A 19,792-nucleotide genomic window follows, 5' to 3' on the forward strand; every position below is an offset into this window, starting at 1 on the left:
TCTTTATGTTTTTGAAAGCCACTAGTTCATTCTTTGTTAGTGACTGAATAACACTCAAATGCCAGGGGATACCACACTCCTCCCCTGCTTCGTGCCGCTAAGGTCGTTCATCTGCAGGTGTTTGTATGAACCCGTGCCTTCTGATCTCCCTGGCCTCTCTCTGGGGAACACGGTTGGATCACCCGGAAGCTCTCTGAGGAACTGCCAGCTGTTTTCACATCTGTCAGTTAGCTCCCCATCAGTACAGGGGAGTACCTGACACAGGCTACTTATGCAGAACAGCCCACAGCCTTGGAGGTTCCAGGGCAGGGTTCCTGCATCGGCTCAGATCTGGAGAGGGACCCATGGCAGGCGGAGGATGGCGGTGGTGGGGACGTCTGTGGGAGCAAGCAGATTGCATCTCAAACCAGGAACCAGGGCCGGGTGGGTGGGAGGGCGGAGTCTGGGCTTTCTCCTTTTATAACAACCCACTCTCGAGAACCGCCAAGGGGTGGGTGAGAACTACCTCATGCCCCCAGCAACCTCAGGACTCCCACAAGGCCTCACCCTCAAGGGTTCTACAGCCTCCCAATACCACCTCCCTGGGACCAAGCCTCTAATCAATAGGACCCTGGGGACACCCAAACTCTATCCAAACTGTAGCCCTGCGGCATCTGCACCTCCTCACCAGCAGCAATGAGTTTTCCAATGTCTGTGTATTTGCCCCAACACGCGTTATTTTCCATTAAAAATGATCTGCATCCTAACAGCTGGAGAGTGGTGGCTTTGGTTTGGGTCATCTTAATGACTAATGATGGTGAACAGATTTTCATGTGCTTACTGGCCATTTGTAAATTTTCTTTGAAGAGGAATCTTGATGACTTTTCTTTAAAGATATATTTATCTACTTATTTGAAAAGGAGAGACAGAGAGAGATCATCCATCTGATGGTCTACTCCCCAAATGGCCACAGCTTCCAGGACTCACGCAGGCCAAAGCCAGGATCCTGGAACTCCATCTGCCTCTCCCATGTGGGTGGCAGGTATTTGGGCCATCCCAAGAACCTGGGCCATCCTCCACTGCCTTCCTAGGTACGTTAGCAGAGAGCTGGATTGGAAACAGAGCAGCTGGGACTCAAACCTGCACTCTGATATGCAATGCCAGCTTCATGAATGGCAGCTTAATTCCCTGTGCCATAACACCAGCCCCCTTCATGGTGTTTTTAAACAAAGGGAAATGTTATTTCAATAGTGAACACTTTCTTTTGACTTCTTTCCATTATTGATAATTGTTGTTGTAAATGAGAGGTCTTCAAAAATATCATGAATAATGGCCTTTGTCTTTTTTTTTTTCAATTTTTTAAAGGTTTACTTATTTATTTGAAAGGCAGAGTTACAGAGAGGCAGATAGAGAGAGAGACAGAGAGATAGAAAGTCTTCCATCTGCCGGTTCACTCCTCAAATGGCCACAATGTCCGGAGCTGGGCTGATCTGAAGCCAGGAGCCAGGAGTTTCTTCCTGGTCTCCCTTGTGGGTACAGGGGCCCAAGGGCTTGGGCCATCTTCTACTGCTTTCTCAGGCCACAGCAGAGAGCTGAATCACAAGTGGAGCAGCCGGGACTCGAACTGGCGCCCATATGGGATGCCAGCACTGCAGGCAGCAGCTTTACCTACTGTGCCACAGCACTGGCCCCCAAGCCTTTGTCTTTTGATGACATTTCCCATGATTTTTGTGAAGGACAGTTGTATTTCAAGAACAGGAAGATATTCTCCTCTTTGTGTTATTTAAAGGATTTATTCTTCTCATACAGATCTGGAATCCACTGGATTGCTTTTGGGCAGGTGTAATGTAGGAGTCAAGGTACAGTTTTTCTCCACAGCTCTCCAATTGACTAAGGAAATGTACATTGAAAAAAAGAGTCTTTGCAGCGCACTAAAGTCAAAACTATCACAATTAAAGTTAAAATAATGAAATCTACATATATACTTATATATAATATACTTCTTCTTCTTTTTTTTTTCTGACAGGTAGAGTTAGACAGTGAGAGAGAGACAGAGAGAAAGGTCTTTCTTCCATTGGTTCACTCTCCAAATGGCCGCTATGGCCAGCGTGCTGCACCGATCCGAAGCCAGGAGCCAGGTGCTTCCTCCTGGTCTCCCATGCGGGTGCAGGGCCCAAGGGCTTGGGCCATCCTCCACTGCCTTCCCGGACTACAGCAAAGAGCTAGACTGGAAGAGGAGCAACTGGGACAGAACCGGTGCCCCGACTGGGACTAGAACCCAGGGTGCCAGTGCCACAGGCAGAGGATTAGCCTAGTGAAGCTGTGGTGTTGGCCATATATAATATACTTCTAATGTATATTTTTAAATATAATTATTATAAGTATATTTATATATTTCTAATATATATGCTCTATATGTATATAATGTAATGTATAATAAATATAAATATATATACACATATATTTCTGGATTCTCTATGCAGTTGCATTTGTCACCTTCATTTTACTTGTGCCCATTCAACACTGTCTTAGTATGTTAAGCTTTGTAATTATTCTTGAAATCTTGTAGCATTAGTACTCCAGCTTTGCTCTGTTTTGAGATGGTTTTGATTTTGATTGGTACTTTCATGGGCCTAGATCCTCCTATTAAACCTGGAAAGGAACACACCACCTGTTAGGGTTTGTGGTAGTATGGGCAGGAACTGATCAGCCATAGAGCTGTTTGAATTGGTTTTTGTGCTAAGCTCATGAAAATTCAAGCATCCCTTCATGACCTGACTACTGAGCACTTTCTGTGGACAAGATGCGTGAGTAGAATGGTGTGTGTGGTATGTGGTAGAAGCCAGTTCCACTACCAACTAGCAGTCACCATAGATATGTAATAGAATCACAGTGCTATAAAGGATGCAGCATAAAATGAACCGGATTTAGGTAGAGGCTGACATATGGAAAGGGAAGTAAGTTGGACATAAACCTAGAAACACTAATTTCTTTATCTTACATAGCCCAGATAAGTGGTAAACACTCAACAGAAAAATCATGGCAGAGAGACCAATAGGGGAGAAAGCACAGACATTGTTCTGGCAGACACTGGGCATCTCCAAAGGAGAGACATGCAGAGACATTGCCCAAGACAAATCAGATGTGGTGCATCACAGAGGGTATGCACCAAAACAGGGAGATGAATGATTAGATGGGTGAATTTCAAAACGTAGCTGATGCCGGACACAAAATAGTACCAACTGCTTTGTCTCATTTTTGTAATGCACAAAAGCAAGCCAACGTGATCCTCAATATTCATAGAATAGCAGTTCCCCTCGGGCTGGGGCATGAGCAAGCCGTTGGAGATGCCAGCAATGCTTCGCTTCTTCCTCTGGGTGGTGTTACAAGGGTGTGCTCAGTCTATGAGAAGTCAGCTAGCTGTTCATTTGAGATATCAGACTCAATATACTTCAATAAAAATTAAATTAGAAGATTGGAAAGTAAAGTTGATCTTCCATACTCTAGTGATCTGGGAAGTAATGAAAGTTTTTCTCATTTACTTAGAACACTCTTAACAACAACACATTTCTATCTAGGGCAAATCACGTCTCCTCACCCTTGAATCCATCTTTCCAATGTGCCTGTTGGCTGTCATGTTTTGCTACATCTGCCATCACCAAGGTTACTTTGTCACTAGTTCCGTAGAACACCTGTAAGTCCCAGAACCCAGAGGTTCCATTTCTGCCGTTCTGGCTCCCTCTGTTGGCTCACTGATGTTCACCGTGTCAGCAAACTGTGCAGAGGATATTTGATTTTGTGGTGGTGGTGGTGGTTGTCTGTATTATTCCAATATTATTTTTATTTATTTATTTATTTTTTGACAGGCAGAGTGGATAGTGAGAGAGAGACAGAGAGAAAGGTCTTCCTTTTTGCCGTTGGTTCACCCTCCAATGGCCACTGCGGCCAGTGCATCTCGCTGATCCGAAGCCAGGAGCCAGGTGCTTCTCCTGGTCTCCCATGCGGGTGCAGGGCCCAGGGACTTGGGCCATCCTCTACTGCCTTCCCGGGCCATAGCAGAGAGCTGGCCTGGAAGAGGGGCAACCGGGATAGAATCCGGCGCCCCAACCGGGACTAGAACCCGGTGTGCTGGCGCCTCAAGGCGGAGGATTAGCCTGTTAAGCCATGGCGCTGGCCTTATTCCAATATTATTTCACTGGACCAGATCCTTATGAGTTAAAGTGGAGCTTTCTTGCCTCCCTGGGAAGGTCTACTACCTCTTATACATCAGGAGGTTGTAGCTATCTCAAACTCTGATGATAAAATTACCTGGACTTTATAATAGCATCTCTCTCCCCTTCACTGTCCCAACTTTTTCCTCCCAGAGGCTTATACATAATGGGTGTGGGATATTTGCATCAACCCCACTGTCTACCCAATGATAGTATTTGCAGTGTTGACAAATGTCAAGAAGAGGCGTTAATGGATGGGAATTTCAGGTGCTTGGAGTTTAATTAATCAGATTAATTTTATATCTAAAAATTATAGAAGGGATGGCATTTGGAGCAGCCATTAAGATGAGCCCTGAGAGGCTTGTGCTATGGAGTAGGGGATGAAGCTGCTCCCCGCAGCACCAGTGTCCCATACAGGCACCAGTTCAAGTCCTGGCTTCTCCACTTCCGATCCAGCTCCCTGTTAATGGCCTGGGAAAGCAGCACAGGATGGTCCTAGTGCTTGGGCCCCTGCACCCATGTGGGAGACCTGGAAGAAGCTCCTGGCTTCTGGCTTTGGATCAGCCCAGCACTGGTCATTGTGGCAATTTGGGAAGTGAACCCTCTGACCCTCTGTAACTCTGACTTTCAAATAAATAAATAAATAAATCATTAAAAAAAAAAGCCTGCCTGAAATGGATACAACTGGAGGACATGCTGTGGAGTGAAATAAGCAGAACACAGAAAGACAAATGCCACGTGCTCTCCCTTACTTGTGGAAGCTAAAATTAAAAAATAAAACAGAATCAAGAAAGAGAGAAATACCTGTTTTTATTAAGTACTGTTGCAAATGCAATTCTGTAAAACTTTATTTTATACCTTTGTCAAAGCAATGGTGTAGAATGTTATACGACTATAGTTTCAATGATGTGTGATTACTTCCAAATTATTGTAAATCGGTTAAATGGTCATTTTTCTATTCAGTTATTGTTTATAGCCATTTTCTACATTCCCACTAAACTAGGGTATTTTTGCTTTTTACTTGTTAAACTTATTTGGTGAAGCATTTAAAAAAAAAAAAATGCTGCCTGAACACCCACATCCCCTATGGGAGAGCCTGGGTTCTTGGCTCCTCTCCTGACTAATGTGCACGCAGGGGGTCTGCCGTCCACGTGGGAGACTTGGATTGAAGTTTGGGCTCCTGGCGTCATGGTGGCCCAGCCTCAACGGTCATGGGCATTTGGGGAGTAAACCAGTGAATGGTGCCTCTGACTGCCTGGTTGGCTGTCTCTATGTGTCTATGCCTTTCAAATAAATTTTTAAAAATTAATTATAAAAATAGAGGGAACTCTTCAGGTCTGGATGTAAAAGAGATTGGTCACATTTTCCATGTTAGGCACACGGTGAGTCTCCAGCCTTCAAAATCCTCACAGCAGAGGCACAACTGGGATGGTTCCATCTGACTGGATATGAGCCCCGTGGGAGCTCTGGGAGTTCCAGTGTTCCCTTCGACATGGCACCCTTCAAGGCTGCAGCAGTTCGACAGGCCGACTTCTTTTGATCTAGGCCAAGCCTGGTACATCCTGGGCAAGTGGACTTTATCAACACACAGTAAGCGCTCAGCCCAACCCTAACGCATTCCTGAGCTGCAGCAAGGTGCGGCGGCTCAGACATTCCCTGGCCCCAGATTCACAGGCCACAGGGCGTATCCCATGTTCACTGTTTGCACCTGAGTCGTATTTTTCTTAAATAGGACCGTCCTCTCCAAGGCTCAAGACCACAGGCTTATCTCTTCTCTATTCCATTGTGCTGTGTGTCAGATCAGTCATATAATTCATTCAACTTCCTGCTTTGAAATGTTTGTGGGAAAATGGGAAAACTGTGTTAGAATTGTGGGATTATTTCTACAACATGCTATGCATTTGAAATTTAAATGACACAGAGTTTAACAATTCTTTAACCCAAAATAGATCTCCATCTAGTCCTTTGACTCTTTTTTTTTTTTTTACTTTTATTTAATGAATATAAATTTCCAAAGTACAGCTTATGGGTTACAATGGCTTCCCCCTCCCAAAACTTCCCTCCCACCCGCAACCCTCCCCTTTCCCGCTCCCTCTCCCCTTCCAATCACATCATGATTCATTTTCAATTCTCTTTATATACAGAAGATCAGTTTAGTATATATTAGGTAACGATTTCAACAGTTTGCCCCCATATAGCAACACAAAGTGAAAAAAAAATACTGTTGGAGTACTAGTTATAGCATTAAATAAGAGTGTACAGCACATTAAAGACAGAGATCCTACATAATATTTTTTTTTAAAAATTAATTTTCTATGCCATTTCCAATTTAACACCAGGTTGGTTTTTTTTTTTTTTTTTTCATTTCCAATTATCTTTTTTTTTTTTTTTTGACAGGCAGAGTGGACAGTGAGAGAGAGAGACAGGGAGAAAGGTCTTCCTTTGCCGTTGGTTCACCCTCCAATGGCCGCCGCGGTAGGCGCGCTGCGGCCGGCGCACCGCGCTGATCTGATGGCAGGAGCCAGGTGCTTCTCCTGGTCTCCCATGGGGTGCAGGGCCCAAGGACTTGGGCCATCCTCCACTGCACTCCCTGGCCACAGCAGAGAGCTGTCCTGGAAGAGGGGCAACCGGGACAGAATCTGGCACCCCGACCGGGACTAGAACCTGGTGTGCCAGTGCCGCAAGGCGGAGGATTAGCCTAGTGAGCTGCGGCGCCGGCCCATTTCCAATTATCTTTATATACAGAAGATCGATTCAGTATATAATTAGTAAAGATCTCATCAGTTTGTACCCACGCAGAAACACAAAGTGTAAAAATACTGTTTCAGTACTAGTTATAGCATCACTGCACATTAGACAACACATTAAGGACAGATCCCACATGGGATGTTAAGTACACAGTGACTTCTATATAAAGAGAGAGGTGAGGAATAGTGGAAGTAAGAGTCAAAGGACTAAAGTAAGAGTCAAAGGACTACATAAAACTGTTTTGTGTAGTCCTTTGTCTCTTACTTCCACTATTCCTCACCTCTCTCTTTATATAAAAAAATTATTTATTTATTTGAAAGGCATGGTGACAGAGAGGGAGAGAGACATAGAGATCTCCCATCTGCTGGTTTGCTCCCCAAATGGCTGCAACAGCCAGATCTGGGCCAGGCCAAGGTCAGGAAGCAGGAACCCATCTGGCTCTCCCATGTGGGTAGCAGGGACCCAAGGACTTGAGTCATCTTCTGCTGTGGCTGGACTGGAAGTGGTTCAGGGCTGTGGGTGTTGCGTGCTGCAGCGTAACCTGCTGTGTCACCATGCCAGCTTCACCTCCCTCTTTCCCAAGCAGGATTAGAAGTCTTTTCAAGCAAGAATGTTCAAGAGTGGTTAAAGAAGGGAGGTTGAAAGTACATACAAAGAAATGATTACAGAGACGAACAATGGAATCCAAATATATCCTGAATTCTGTCCTTTACAATCACATCTATCATTCTCACCCTAGCATAAAACATTTTTGCTTTGGGGCTGGTGCTGTGGCACAGCAGGGTAAGCCATCGTCTGCAGTGCCAGCACATGGGTACCGGTTCAAGTTCCAGAATAGTAAAACCGCCTCCTGTGACGCTGGCTTCCAATACCGGTTCGAGTCCTGGATACTCCATTTCTGATCCAGCTCCCTGCTAATGCACCTGGGAAAGTGCTTGGGTCCCTGCACCCAAGTGGGAGACCTGAAAGTAGCTCCCGGCTGGTGGCTTTGGCCTGGCCCAGGCCTGGCCATTGCAGGATTTGGTGTGTGAACCAGAGCAAATGGAAGACCTCTTTCTGTGTCCCTGCCTCCCAGAGCGGCCATGGAGAGCTCATGCGGCTGTTCCTCTGTACAAGATTCTTGATTAGTTTCCTTCACAGAATAACTCAAAGCTCCGATCACGGCGTGGAAGGCCCCTTGTGGTCTCACCTCCGTGGTCACTCCAGCACCATCCGCCTCTCTCTGCCCTGCTCACACGGTTCATCTCTCACACGTGGAAGGTGTGGGTGCGCTGTGTCCTGACTGTTCTTTCTGATGAGAAGTTAGTTACCAGTCACAGTACTCTCCGTAGGTCAGAGCCATTTTTCTCCAGATTCGTTCAAGGTTTTTTTTCCTTATCTTGGATTTTAGTAGTTTGACTGTGGCGTGTGTACGCGTGGCTGGCTTCACATTTGTCCCGCTTGGGTGTCGCGGAATGACTTGTATCTGTAAAGGGACCCCGTTTCTCTAGATTTGAGAAATTTTGGATCATGATTTTTTCAGATTGTATGTTGCCCGTTTCTTTCCCATCTTTGTGGGGCTCCAGTTACATGTGCAATAGATCATTTGATGTTGTCTTGTGAGCTCCTGAGGATTTCTGTACGAATGCGTTCTAGGTGTCCCTCAGACTGTGGCCTTCCTATTGTTGACCCCCAAGTGCCATGACTTTTCTCTGCCATTTCCAATCTGCTGCTAAGTTCTTCCAGCGACATTTTTCAATTTTGGAAGTTGTAATTTTCAGTTCTGTAATTTCCTTTTGATCTTTTTTTTTAGTTCAGTTTTCTACTGAAATTCATTACCTTTCCATTTTATTAACAAGCAACATATATCTTTACATCACTAAGTACAATTACAGTAGTTTTAGAACTCTCGTCTGCTGATCCCAACATTTGCATCATTTTAAGGACAGTCTCTATAGATTTTCCTTTTCCTTAAAAATGTTTCAGTTTACTGGGGCTGGCGCTCTGGTGCAGTGGGTTAAAGCCCTGGTCTGCAGTACAGGAATCCATATGGGCACTGGTTCAAGTCCCAGCTGCTCCACTTCCAAGCCAGCTCTCTGCTATGGCCTGGGAAAGCAGTAAAAGATGGCCCCAGTCCTTGGGCCTCTGCATCCATGTGGGAGATCCGGAAGAAGCTCCTGATGCCTGGTTTCGGATCGGCGCAGCTCGAGCCACTGTAGCCATCTGGGGAGTGAACCAGCGGATGGGAGACCTCTCTCTGTCTCTCCCCCCTCTCTGTAACTCTGCCTTTCAAATGAATAAATCTTTTTAATAAATGGGTTTGTTGGCTTATTTATTTGTTATCAGTTAAGCAGTTAACTGGGTTGTATCCAAACTGAAGACTGTCTCTTGGATAGCAGCTCAAGCTTCAGTTCAATTCTCTTCTCCTTAGCCGTGCTGTTTTCAGTCTGTCTCAGCCATGGCAGCTCGGAGACCAGCCACAGAGCTGGGCAGGGTTTGTACACAGCATGGGCTCTCGTGCTCTTGGGCTGTCTCTTTCCAGGTCCCCCATCAGTTTTCATGGGTTGTTAATGCCCCAAGCACTCTTTCTCCATCCAGAAAGGCTGTTGGTTTGCTATCAGAATTTTAGCTATTCTGTCCCACACCAACTGTGATCACTCCGCAGGCTGGAAGACATAACAATATGGGAGTCTCTCCTCGTGCTTCTGGGGAAGAGTTAGCAGTCTAGGTTGGATCTACTTCCATTCACTGTCTGCTATGTTCAGGTAGGATTTCTATTTCCTTCCCTGTCTTGTTGATAATCTATAATCGTTACCAGTGGGAGGGTAGCGTTGGTGCAAGCAAACACTGCTATACAGAAAATGCAGCTCTCTCTGTTTTTCCTCATATTCAGCATTTTGGGTTTTCATGGAAAGTATTTAGAACACAGAAGGGACTTACTAGGTAGAAGGAATAATTCAAAATAGTCTTCTAGCGAGTGCTGTCAATGGCTTCTTTTTTCTACCTAATATTCAGTTGCTGTCTTGGATTCTCTTTCTAAAGTTGAGTAAACACGATAGATGTATTTGCTCTCCTTGCTTTTCTAGAAGGTTGAAATTGAATCGTGCCATAGTCAATATTACATCATAACCCACTCAATTCTGGTAAGTGAGTGCTAAGCACTTTGGATTTTGAACTCCTGTTAACAGTTTTTCAAGCTGAACTGGGTGAGGTCGTTTTTAGGCACTTCTCCAAATTTGTCTTCCTTTAGTTAGCGTAGGCATATCTCTGAAAGACCGTAATTAGGCACCTAAACGACTTGTTCACAGCTTTGCTCAGAGATCTGACACAAGGCTGACCGAGCACCATGCAAATACCCTCAAAGACCTCGTGCAATCTCTGTCTTCCGGTGCCCCACTGCCAGCCTCTCCCGTGTGTGCAGGTGCCTGCTTCCAGGACTTGACGCACCACTGTTCCCTGCCTCAAAAGACGGGGACTGCATTAACGTGAGATTCCGGTAAATCAGGAAAGACAACAAGGAGTCATTTTGTCAGGCCTACTTGAGTTTTTTCATATTTCTCTTTCCCCTCTTTAGAATCTGCAAGGAAACTTCGCTTTCCCTGTTGCTTGTTGTCTTGATTGTTTTTCTCTCACCTTTGTTGACTCAAAACTGACTTCACAACCTTTCTCCAGTGGGTGGTGCCTCTCAGGGGCGGCCCCCTCCCCCTCCCCCCCGCCCCCAGCCCCAATGCTCAGACTTCTGGCTTTATCAGTTTGTTTTCAGGGTGCTGGGCCCGCCCACTTTAAGCCAAAGTCCTTTTTCTTCTCTAGTTTGTTTTGTTTCTCAGAAATGAACTGCTTACATTTCAGGATAGCGATTTCTTTTACCATCCTGGCTCCCGGCATCCTCAGCTGATCCTGGTAACCTTGGGTTCGCGGCGTAGAGGGAGGTTGGCCTTCAGCTTGGCGGGTTGGCAGCTCCTCCAGGTGTTTCTAGGTGGAATCCGCGAGCCTGAAGCTTCTGCTGGCGCCGTCCCCAGTCCCCAGGCGCGATGTGGCCTGCGCCGGGCAGCACCTCCCGAAGCGGGCGCCTCTTTGGAGTTTTGACCTTGTTGCTCTGCCCATCCAGCCTGCACGGTGAGTAAGGCAAGCGCTGGTGCACGAGGCCCCAGGAAAGCACAAGCGAACTGTGCAGTCCGCAGAGAGAAGGGAGCTTAGCTGAGCATCGCAAACAAATGTATTCCGTATCAGGGATTTATAAAGCCTGGGCAAATTGTAGTAATTCATGTCAGTTTGTAGGAGACACAGTCAATGGATGCGTGTTGGTTGTTAAAGTTAATAAATCCATTGTTTTTATTAATTGGTGCCTTGCATGGTTTGGTTTATATTTTATTAATGGAAGGCTTTAACTATACAATATTTTTAAAGATTTTGATGCTTTTAGGTCAATACTATTAGCACTAATAAAAAAGTGGCTTTCTATAAATTCCTAGAAATCTAGTCTAGTAAATAGATAAGAACAAGTTGCAAGTAACTTCATTGTCTTACACAAATACGAAAGCAATTATACTTAAAATGCCTTTTTAAAAAAATTTTTTTTAAGATTTATTTATTTATTTGAAAGTCAGAGTTACACACACAGAGAAAGAGAGGCACAGAGAGAGAGAGGTCTTCCATCTGCTGGCTCACTCCCCAGATGGCCACAATGGCCAGAGCTGTGCCGATCTGAAGCCAGGAGCCAGGAGCGTCTTCTGAGTCTCCCACGTGTGTGCAGGGGCCCAAGGACTTGGGCCATCTTCTACTGCTTTCCCAGGCCATAGCAGAGAGCTGGATCGGAAGTGGAGCAGCTGGGACTCGAACCAGCACTCACATGGGATGCGGGCACTGCAGGTGGCGGCTTTACCAGCTGCACCACAGCACTGGACCCCCAAATGTCTTCTTTCTTTCTTTCTTTCTTTCTACAGGCAGAGTGGACAGTGAGAGAGAGAGAGAGATAAAGGTCTTCCTTTGCCGTTGGTTCACTCTCCAATGGCCACCACGCTGATCTGAAGCCAGGAGCCAGGTGCTTCTCCTGGTCTCCCATGGGGTGCAGGGCCCAAGGACTTGGGCCATCCTCCACTGCACTCCCGGGCCACAGCAGAGAGCTGGCCTGGAAGAGGAGCAACCGGGACAGGATCCGGCACCCTGACCAGGACTAGAACTTGGTGTGCCGGCGCCGCAAGGCAAAGAATTAGCCTATTGAGCCGTGGCGCTGGCAAAATGCCTTTATTTTTAAAATGAGTTCATTTTCCCCGCTATAGTTTTGTTTCTTAATCACTTGTCATAGTCTTAGCACCCATAAGGCAAAAGTGAGACTGTTATTGTTGTTACAAATTCTGAGGAAACGAGCTCGAATCTAAATTCACAAAGTATGCATATGAAAGTTCTCTGAGCCATAAAACACTGTAACTGCATAAATATAAGATTTGATTTCTGCAGTTTAGTAAGTAATTAAAAACATTTCCCTGTGATTCTTTTCTATAAGATTCGAAGCACAGGGCATTCTTGGGGTTGGAGGGTGGGAGGGTGCTGGGATTCTGGATTTGCAGTCATTAAAGCTTTCACAGAACAATGTCACTATCAAATATCTTTCTTCTTTCCTCTCTCTCTCTCTCCCTCCCTTCCCTCTTCCCTTCTTCCCTCCCTCTCTTCCTCCTTCCTTCCTTCCTTCTTAAAATTTATTTGAGAGAGACAGACAGCAAGAGGAAGAGAGCTCCCATCTGCTGGTCTGCTTCCCAGATGTCTGGGGCGACACCAGGGGCAAAGCTGGGACCCAGGAACACAATCCAGGTCTCCCGCCTGGGCGGCCAGGTAGTCTGCATTAGCAGGCATCCAAGCCAGGCTCTGCCGGGGGAGAGAAGCGATGCCTCTCCACCACCAGCTAAATGTCTGCCTCGCAAGTGTTCTGTGAGCAACTTCAGTTTTAAAAAATAAAGACTCTTTGTTGCTGACTCTGAGCTTTAAATATAAGCACAGCTCCTTCTTTGTCCCCAGCAGCATACATTGTCAGCAAGGCACAGCATGGACTGTGTGGTGCTAACCTACCTTGACTGCTCCTCTCTACCTGTGTGACCTTGGGCAAGCCGCTTCACCTCTCTGGGCTTGATAATGACAATGCCTTGGAGCCTATGTTATAGCACAATGGGTTAAGCCACAGCTTGCAATGGGCATCCCATGCTGGAGCACTGGGTCCAGTCCTGGCTGCTCTGCTTCCCATCCACTTTCCCGCTAAGGCCCCTGGGAAGATGGCAGAAGATGGACCAAGTCCTTGGGACCTGCCACCCACCTGAAAGACCCAAATGGAGTTCCTGGCTCCTGGCCTTGGCCTGGCCCAGACCTAGATATTGTGGCCATTTGGGAAGGGAACCAGCAGATGGAAGCTCTGTCTCTCTCTGTCTCCTTCTCTCTCTGCTACTCAGCCTTTCAAATAAGTAAATATATCTTTAAAAAATAATAAAAGGAATGCCTACCTCAACAGGTTGTTTGGGGAGAGGTAGCTTAAAAGTGAGTTTACATTTTTTAAGTGCTGCAAACATTACCGTATTAAGCACTTAATATATTTTGTTAAATATTTAAATTATCAGAGGAAATATTCTATATAAGATGAAGAGCCACTTCTATCTTCCTCAGATGCCCATACACAACCTACTTTCCTTGACTCTCCCCCATAGGGTATTATGGGGGAGGAGACACCCCCACTTTGTGAATTGGAAAGGTTTTTTTTTCCAATGGGCAATGAAATTAATTGTGAAAGATAACAGTCTTCCAACAAATGCCCTTGGTTGTTGTTCATGAATCGGATAAACCTGTCTGTCTCTCTCTGAACAAGGTTGCATTTCACCTCCCAGGATTCCACACGGAAGCTATAAAGTTATCGACAGGACTCTGGGGATCCCTACCACCGTGCAGTATGAATGCCAGGAAGGCTACGCGCTGGTGGGCGCAGCCACTCTCTCCTGCAAGTTTATTCAATGGTCCTCTCCAGCTCCTCGGTGTGAAGGTAACTCACCACCCCCCCCCCCAGCAGCAACCCCTGCAGAGCAGCTCAGGGGGCTCTGAGAGAAGGGATCCCCCCAGGCAGAGCAGAGATCCGGGGGTCAGGCTTGAGCCTGAGTGTGGCCGGTTACGGCAGAAGCCCACCTATCTAAGGAAGAGGACCCTGGGTCCTTAGGGAGCACCTTTCTTGGGACTGCTGACCCAGGGGGTGAACCTCCCTGTGGGTCAGTGGCTGTGATGGCAACATAAGAAAATGTTTCTAGGTTCTTATATCATTTTACTGCTTATTCTGGGAGCTAAGTCTCTGCCGTTACCTTCATCTTACACAAAGGAAAATGGAGGCAGGAAATGAAGCCCTGGAGCACAGAAGGAGAAAGTATAGAGTCTGAGACCAGACACCCAGGCTGCACACCCGGGCTGCCACAGTACAGCTGATGTGTGAGTTGGGGTGAGGCACGTAGCTTCTTCCTGCCTTGGTTTCCTCGTCTATACAGTGGGTGTACATTGCAGAAGGCTACATGAAGTAATACACATAATACGCTCGCACATAGGCTGATAGGTAGCAGGTGCTTGACACCCAAACTAGCCAGTGGTTGGGTTGGTAGAGGTGGTAATGATGGTGGCAGATGTGGTGGCAATTAGAAAAAGCAAGTAGAAGTCAGCAGTATTTCTTATTCCTTTTATTAATTACCCATCTCAAAATGTGTCTTCGTAGCAGTCCACAAGATGCTAAGATAATTTGCTTTGGTTACAGCCCTGTGTCTAAAACCAAGGATCCCAAATGGAAAGCTGTCTGTGGAGAGGGACCAGTACATCACTCCTGACACCCTGACCATCCAGTGTGACCCTGGCTACAAGATGGTTGGCTCCCAGGTTATCTCCTGTTCACAGTACAGATCGTGGATCCCAGCTGTGCCCAAGTGCGAGAGGGTGAATAGTGCTCCTTCAGTGAGTTCTTTTTTTTTTTTAAAGATTTATTTATTTATTTGAAACTCAGAGTTACAGGGGGAGGGAGAGAGACAGAGAGATCTTTCATCTACTGCTTTACTCCCCAGATGGCTACAACAGCCTGGGCTGGGGCAGGCGGAAGCCAGGAGCCAGGAGCTTCTTCCAGGTCTCCCACACTGGGGTCAGGGGCCCAAGCACTTGGACCATCTTCTGTGCTTTCCCAGACCATTAGCAAGGAGCTGGATCAGAAGAGGAGCAGCCAGGACTCAAACTGGCGCCCATATGGGATACCAGCATTGCAGGCAGTGGCTTAACCTGCTGTGTCACAGTGCCAGCAGCCATAATACACATTTTCCATGAGCTTTTTGAAGACCCCTTGGATTTTGCTAGGATCCAGAGTCTTTTCCTGGAGTTTCCTGCCCATCTCTCTTGGGTTATTCTTCATTTTCCAATTCTCCTCCTATCTTAAGGCTCCCCTTACATCAAAAGGCGAACTTTACAAAAACCTCTTTATTTTCTCTTTCAGGAAGTCCTAGAACGTGAGGAAGTCCTAGAGGGCCAACACCTCCTGAAGTGTCTCCCGGATCCCGGCGACTCAAAAATGGCCCTGGAATTACACAAACTATCTCTGAGGATTGAAAAATTGGAGCAAGAGAGAGCCAAGGGCATTAGATACATTTAACTACACAATAGCGCTTTCCCAAAGAAGATGGAGAAAAGATGTGCTTTCTGGATAGTTACGGAGGAAAAGTTTTAGTTTATCAGCTCCATTAAGCATCATCATACCTTACAGTTAATACCTCTGGTGAAACTTGCTGGTATAGAGAGTGATCCTAGAATGAGGAAGTATTGATAATGTGTATCACTATCACTCTGCAAAGTTTTTAGTTTTCTGGAGTTGTCAGGCTATCTGGAATAAATAATTACCTATTAAAAATCAGCTTGTCCTAATTTGCATTTGGATGTCTGCATCATGAGCTATGAGTGCCCGGCACAAGTCCACCTCCTAGAGTTCGCTAAGCTTCTTTTCTAGTTTACTTCCGTGGCTGTGAAGGACACCGGGTGACATGAGAGTGTTCACATGATTCTCTCTCTCTCTCTCTCTCTGGATGTCAGGTGCAGAGTTTGGTCAATTGCATTCCCTAGCTCCTAAGAGACTGTCGTCCTTGGCCAGTAGGAACACTCCTCTCCCTTTTTTTCCTTGGTCTCTTGATGGCTGTTCCCCATGGCCCTCCTCCCACCCCCAGGGATGCACCCTCACGTGTGTGATAACTGTGCACACAGGTGGTGTGCGTGTCCGTATTGTCATGTTCCCTGTTTCCAAGTGCTACTTTAGATTCCATAGCCAATAGCCCCCTCGTGTTTGCTTAGCCTCTCCCCTTGGGATGAATGCGTGGTTGCCTCAACTCCGCTTTACTGCAAAGGATTCTGTCAAGAATATCCACGCACAATTCTCTTTACAAACTTGCTCGAGGCTTTGTCTTGCATGTGTGCCCTGGAAAGGAGTTGCCCTGTCAGTTTATTTCACTGTGCACAAAAGTTATTTTCTCTCCATACTCACACAAACATACATTACTTACCTACCTAGTGGTTAGCATTTCTTATCATCGTTTTGATATCTGTAGAACTGTAGTGAAGTCAGTTTTCTCTTTCTTGAGACTGACAATTCATATCTTCTCTCTTTTTCCTTCCTAATCAGGCTTATCAACTTTGTTGCTCTTGTCATAGAACCATCTTTCGGTTTCACTGATCTGCTCTCGATTTCTCTTTGCTATTTCTTTCTTTCTTTTTTTAGATTTATTTATTTTATTTGAAAGGCAGAGTTACAGAAAGGCAGAGGCAGAGAGAGAGAGAGAGAGAGGTCTTCCATCTGCTGGTTCACTCCTCAGATGGCTGCAACGGCTGGAGCTGAGCTAATCTGAAGCCAGGAGCCAGGAGCTTCTTCCAGGTCTCCCACACAGGTGCAGGGGCCCAAACACTTGGGCCATCCTCCACTGCTTTCTTAGGCCATAGAGGAGAGCTGGATTGGAAGTGGAGCAGCCAGGACTCGAACCAGTGCCCATATGGGATGCTGGCGCTGCAGATGCTTGATTTCCTTTTAAACATCTTCTTTAATGTGTAGGTTACTTGTAAGTGGATTATTTAGTTTATAAATATGTGGGAGATTTTTCACATACCTTTTTGTTATGGATGCCTAACTGAACTACATTGTGAACAGATATATATTTTATGTGATTTGAATTCTTTAAAAACTTATTGAGATTTGTTTTATGTCCCAGAATGTGGTCACTTACAACAGGTTCCAGGTGCACTTGAAAAAACTTGTATTTTGGGGCCAGCGCCGTGGCTCACTTGGTTAATCCTCCGCTTACAGCACCGGCATCCCATCTGGGCGCCGGTCCTAGTCCCGGTTGCTCCTCTTCCAGTCCAGCTCTCTGCTGTAGCCCAGGAAGGCAGTGGAGGTTGGCCTAGGTGCTTGGGCCCCTGCACCCTCACGCAAAACCAAGAAGAAGCACCTGGATCCTGGCTTCGGATTGGTGTGGCGCCAGCCATAGCAGCCATTTGGGGAATGAACCTATGGAAGGAAGACCTCTCTCTGTCTCTCTCTCTCACTGTCTATAACTCTACCTGTCAAATAAAAACAAAAAACAAACAAAGAAAAAACAGTTGTATTTTATGACTGTTGAGTGGTGTTTCCCCAAAAACACTAATCAGGTCAAGCTGACCGCTGGTGTTGCTCCCGGCCTCTCTGTCCTTGCTGCATGTCTGCCTGCTGTTCTCCCAGTTATTGACAGAGGGGTCCTGAAGCCCACACTACAGGGGTGGAGCCTTTAGTGTTTGCTTCCTGTAAAGTTCTTTTATTAGGGACCTGAATGTTCAGAATTTGTACAAGTTCTTGATGACTTGATGCTTTATCTCTGAGAATGTTCTTTGTTCTCAGGTACACTTTGATATTAGTATAATTCCTTCACCTTTCTTTGTCCATACATCGCTAGAGTAAATTCTGAAAAATATGAGCCACATTTGCAGAATGCAGTGACTCAGATGAATGAGGTCTTCAGAGAATGAGGTATAGCTGCCTGCACTCATGTGGAACGAAGTCTGAAATGCAGAACATGGAAAAAAGCATGCAACAGAACAGCATCTGTCACGTGACCCCATGTGTGTCGGAAATCCTTGCACATCCATGCACACTACATGCACATATGCACATAATCTCAGCACCACTAGTTCTGGGCTATGTATTTGGGAGGTGGTTAGGAAGAGAAAATATTCATTTGACATTTTTTACTCTTACGTACTATTTATACTATATCTGAACATGTTTTAACATTTAACATAGAAATGAAACATGACACAATATTTTTTGAAGATTTATTCATTTATTTGAAATTACATTTATTTGGGTTACACAGAGAGAGGAGAGGCAGAGAGAGAGAGAGGTCTTCCATCCGATGGTTCACTCCCCAGTTGGCTGCAATGGCTGGAGCTGTGTTGATCCAAAGCCAGGAGCCAGGAGCTTCTTCCAGGTCTCCCACGTGGGTGCAGGGACCCAAGCACTTGGGCCATCTTCTGCTGCTTTCTCAGGCCATAGCAGAGAGCTGGTTCGGAAGTGGAGCAGCCGGGACTCAAACCAGCGCCCATGTGGGATGCCGGCACTTCAGGCAGTGGCTTTACCCACTACTTCACAGCGCCGGCCCCAACATAATATTTTTATAACAATAATAAAAACACTAAAATGAACAATTTTAAAGACAAATGAAAATTTTATTTGCCTTCCAAAGAAAGGAAAGATAAGAGTAGGCAGCAGCTGGAGCGGACAGCAGGTGCAGGGGTGAACTGGCCATAAGCGCCCCTTGTTAAAGGCGGAACCACACCTTCAGGGCGGTGCCCAGCTGTTTAATCTTCTGGGTTTTCTCCTGGGGCTCTGGTGACAGGAATAGCAGATCCCTGTTCCTTCCAAGGCTGGGAATCGGATGAAGGAACAAAGGTGCTTGGGATATTAGTGCAAGGCTGGCATGGTGCATCCCTGGATCAGTTGGGGAGGGAAAATAAAAGCTGCAAACGAGGGAGAGGACGGTGAAGTTACACAACGTGTCCAGCACAGGAGGCCGAGAATGGACAACTGGAAAGGCACATGTCATGGTCCAGAATTTCATCCTTGAGCAGTCCCGGCTCGCGACAAAGCCTGGGGTGGGCGCTGGAGTGGGTGCTAAGTGAGGAGAAGAGCGTCGCTGGGGAGCTGAGGGCGAGGGACCTGGAAAAGCCAGGCCCTTGCTGACAGTTTCCTGACCTGCTGCCTCCCAGCTAGGAAGCCAGGCCAACACTGCAGGGCCTAGGGTAGCGTGACGACAGGGAACAGGGGGCCGTATTCGGCGAGGCGTAATTCAGTTGTTTCGTGGCCCCAGGTATGTGGCTATTTATTGCCACCCAAGTCCCTGTGTGGCATCTCATCGTGAGCTCCCTGGCCCCCTGGAGACCAGGACTCCCCAGCCTCACTCCCATCCCCTAGGACCCGAAATGCCATCACCGACCTGATAGAGCAGTGCTCCCGGTCCGCCAAAGGGAACGGCTCGGTTGCTGTCAGTCTGTTTCCTTTATCACAGCATTGGCTGGGTCTAGTTGATGGTCACTGTTCACTGCCCCTGGACAATATGGCACAGAGAGAGGACTGAGCTACCCCTCTAGGAGGTGGCAACCCTTGGGGGCTCATTAGCAGAAGTTCTGCTAGCGGCTCTCTCTCTCTCTCTCTCTCTCAGGACCTGATTTTAACAGCCTCCCAACACTCCTTGCTGTCGCCTAGCCCCCAGGGCTTTCCCTATTCCAGAATGCACAATTTGTGTGGGAGAACCATCTAAAGTGACCGCAGGGCTCATCATGCCCTTTCTCTCCGTTGTGAGTGATTCGGGATG

The 19,792-nt window shown here is 46.5% G+C and overlaps 1 protein-coding gene across 2 annotated transcripts; it reads left to right on the forward strand.

The window, feature by feature from the left end:
* The first annotated feature begins 10,254 nt into the window (after positions 1-10,254).
* LOC133773167 (C4b-binding protein alpha chain-like) lies at positions 10,255-15,819 on the forward strand. Of its 2 annotated transcripts, XM_062210274.1 has the most exons (5): positions 10,255-10,413; positions 10,767-11,033; positions 13,765-13,935; positions 14,686-14,879; positions 15,406-15,819. In XM_062210274.1, exons 2-5 carry the CDS (start codon positions 10,949-10,951, stop codon positions 15,559-15,561), a joined length of 606 nt encoding a protein of 201 aa, XP_062066258.1. In that variant the 5' UTR covers positions 10,255-10,413; positions 10,767-10,948; the 3' UTR covers positions 15,562-15,819. The 2 variants fall into 2 exon arrangements, with proteins under 2 accessions (XP_062066258.1, XP_062066257.1); XM_062210273.1 differs by lacking the exon at positions 10,255-10,413 and having other exon boundaries at positions 10,708-11,033.
* The last annotated feature ends 3,973 nt before the right edge of the window (positions 15,820-19,792 follow it).

The sequence above is a fragment of the Lepus europaeus genome, chromosome 14, assembly GCF_033115175.1.
Source record: "Lepus europaeus isolate LE1 chromosome 14, mLepTim1.pri, whole genome shotgun sequence".
NCBI lineage: Eukaryota > Metazoa > Chordata > Mammalia > Lagomorpha > Leporidae > Lepus > Lepus europaeus.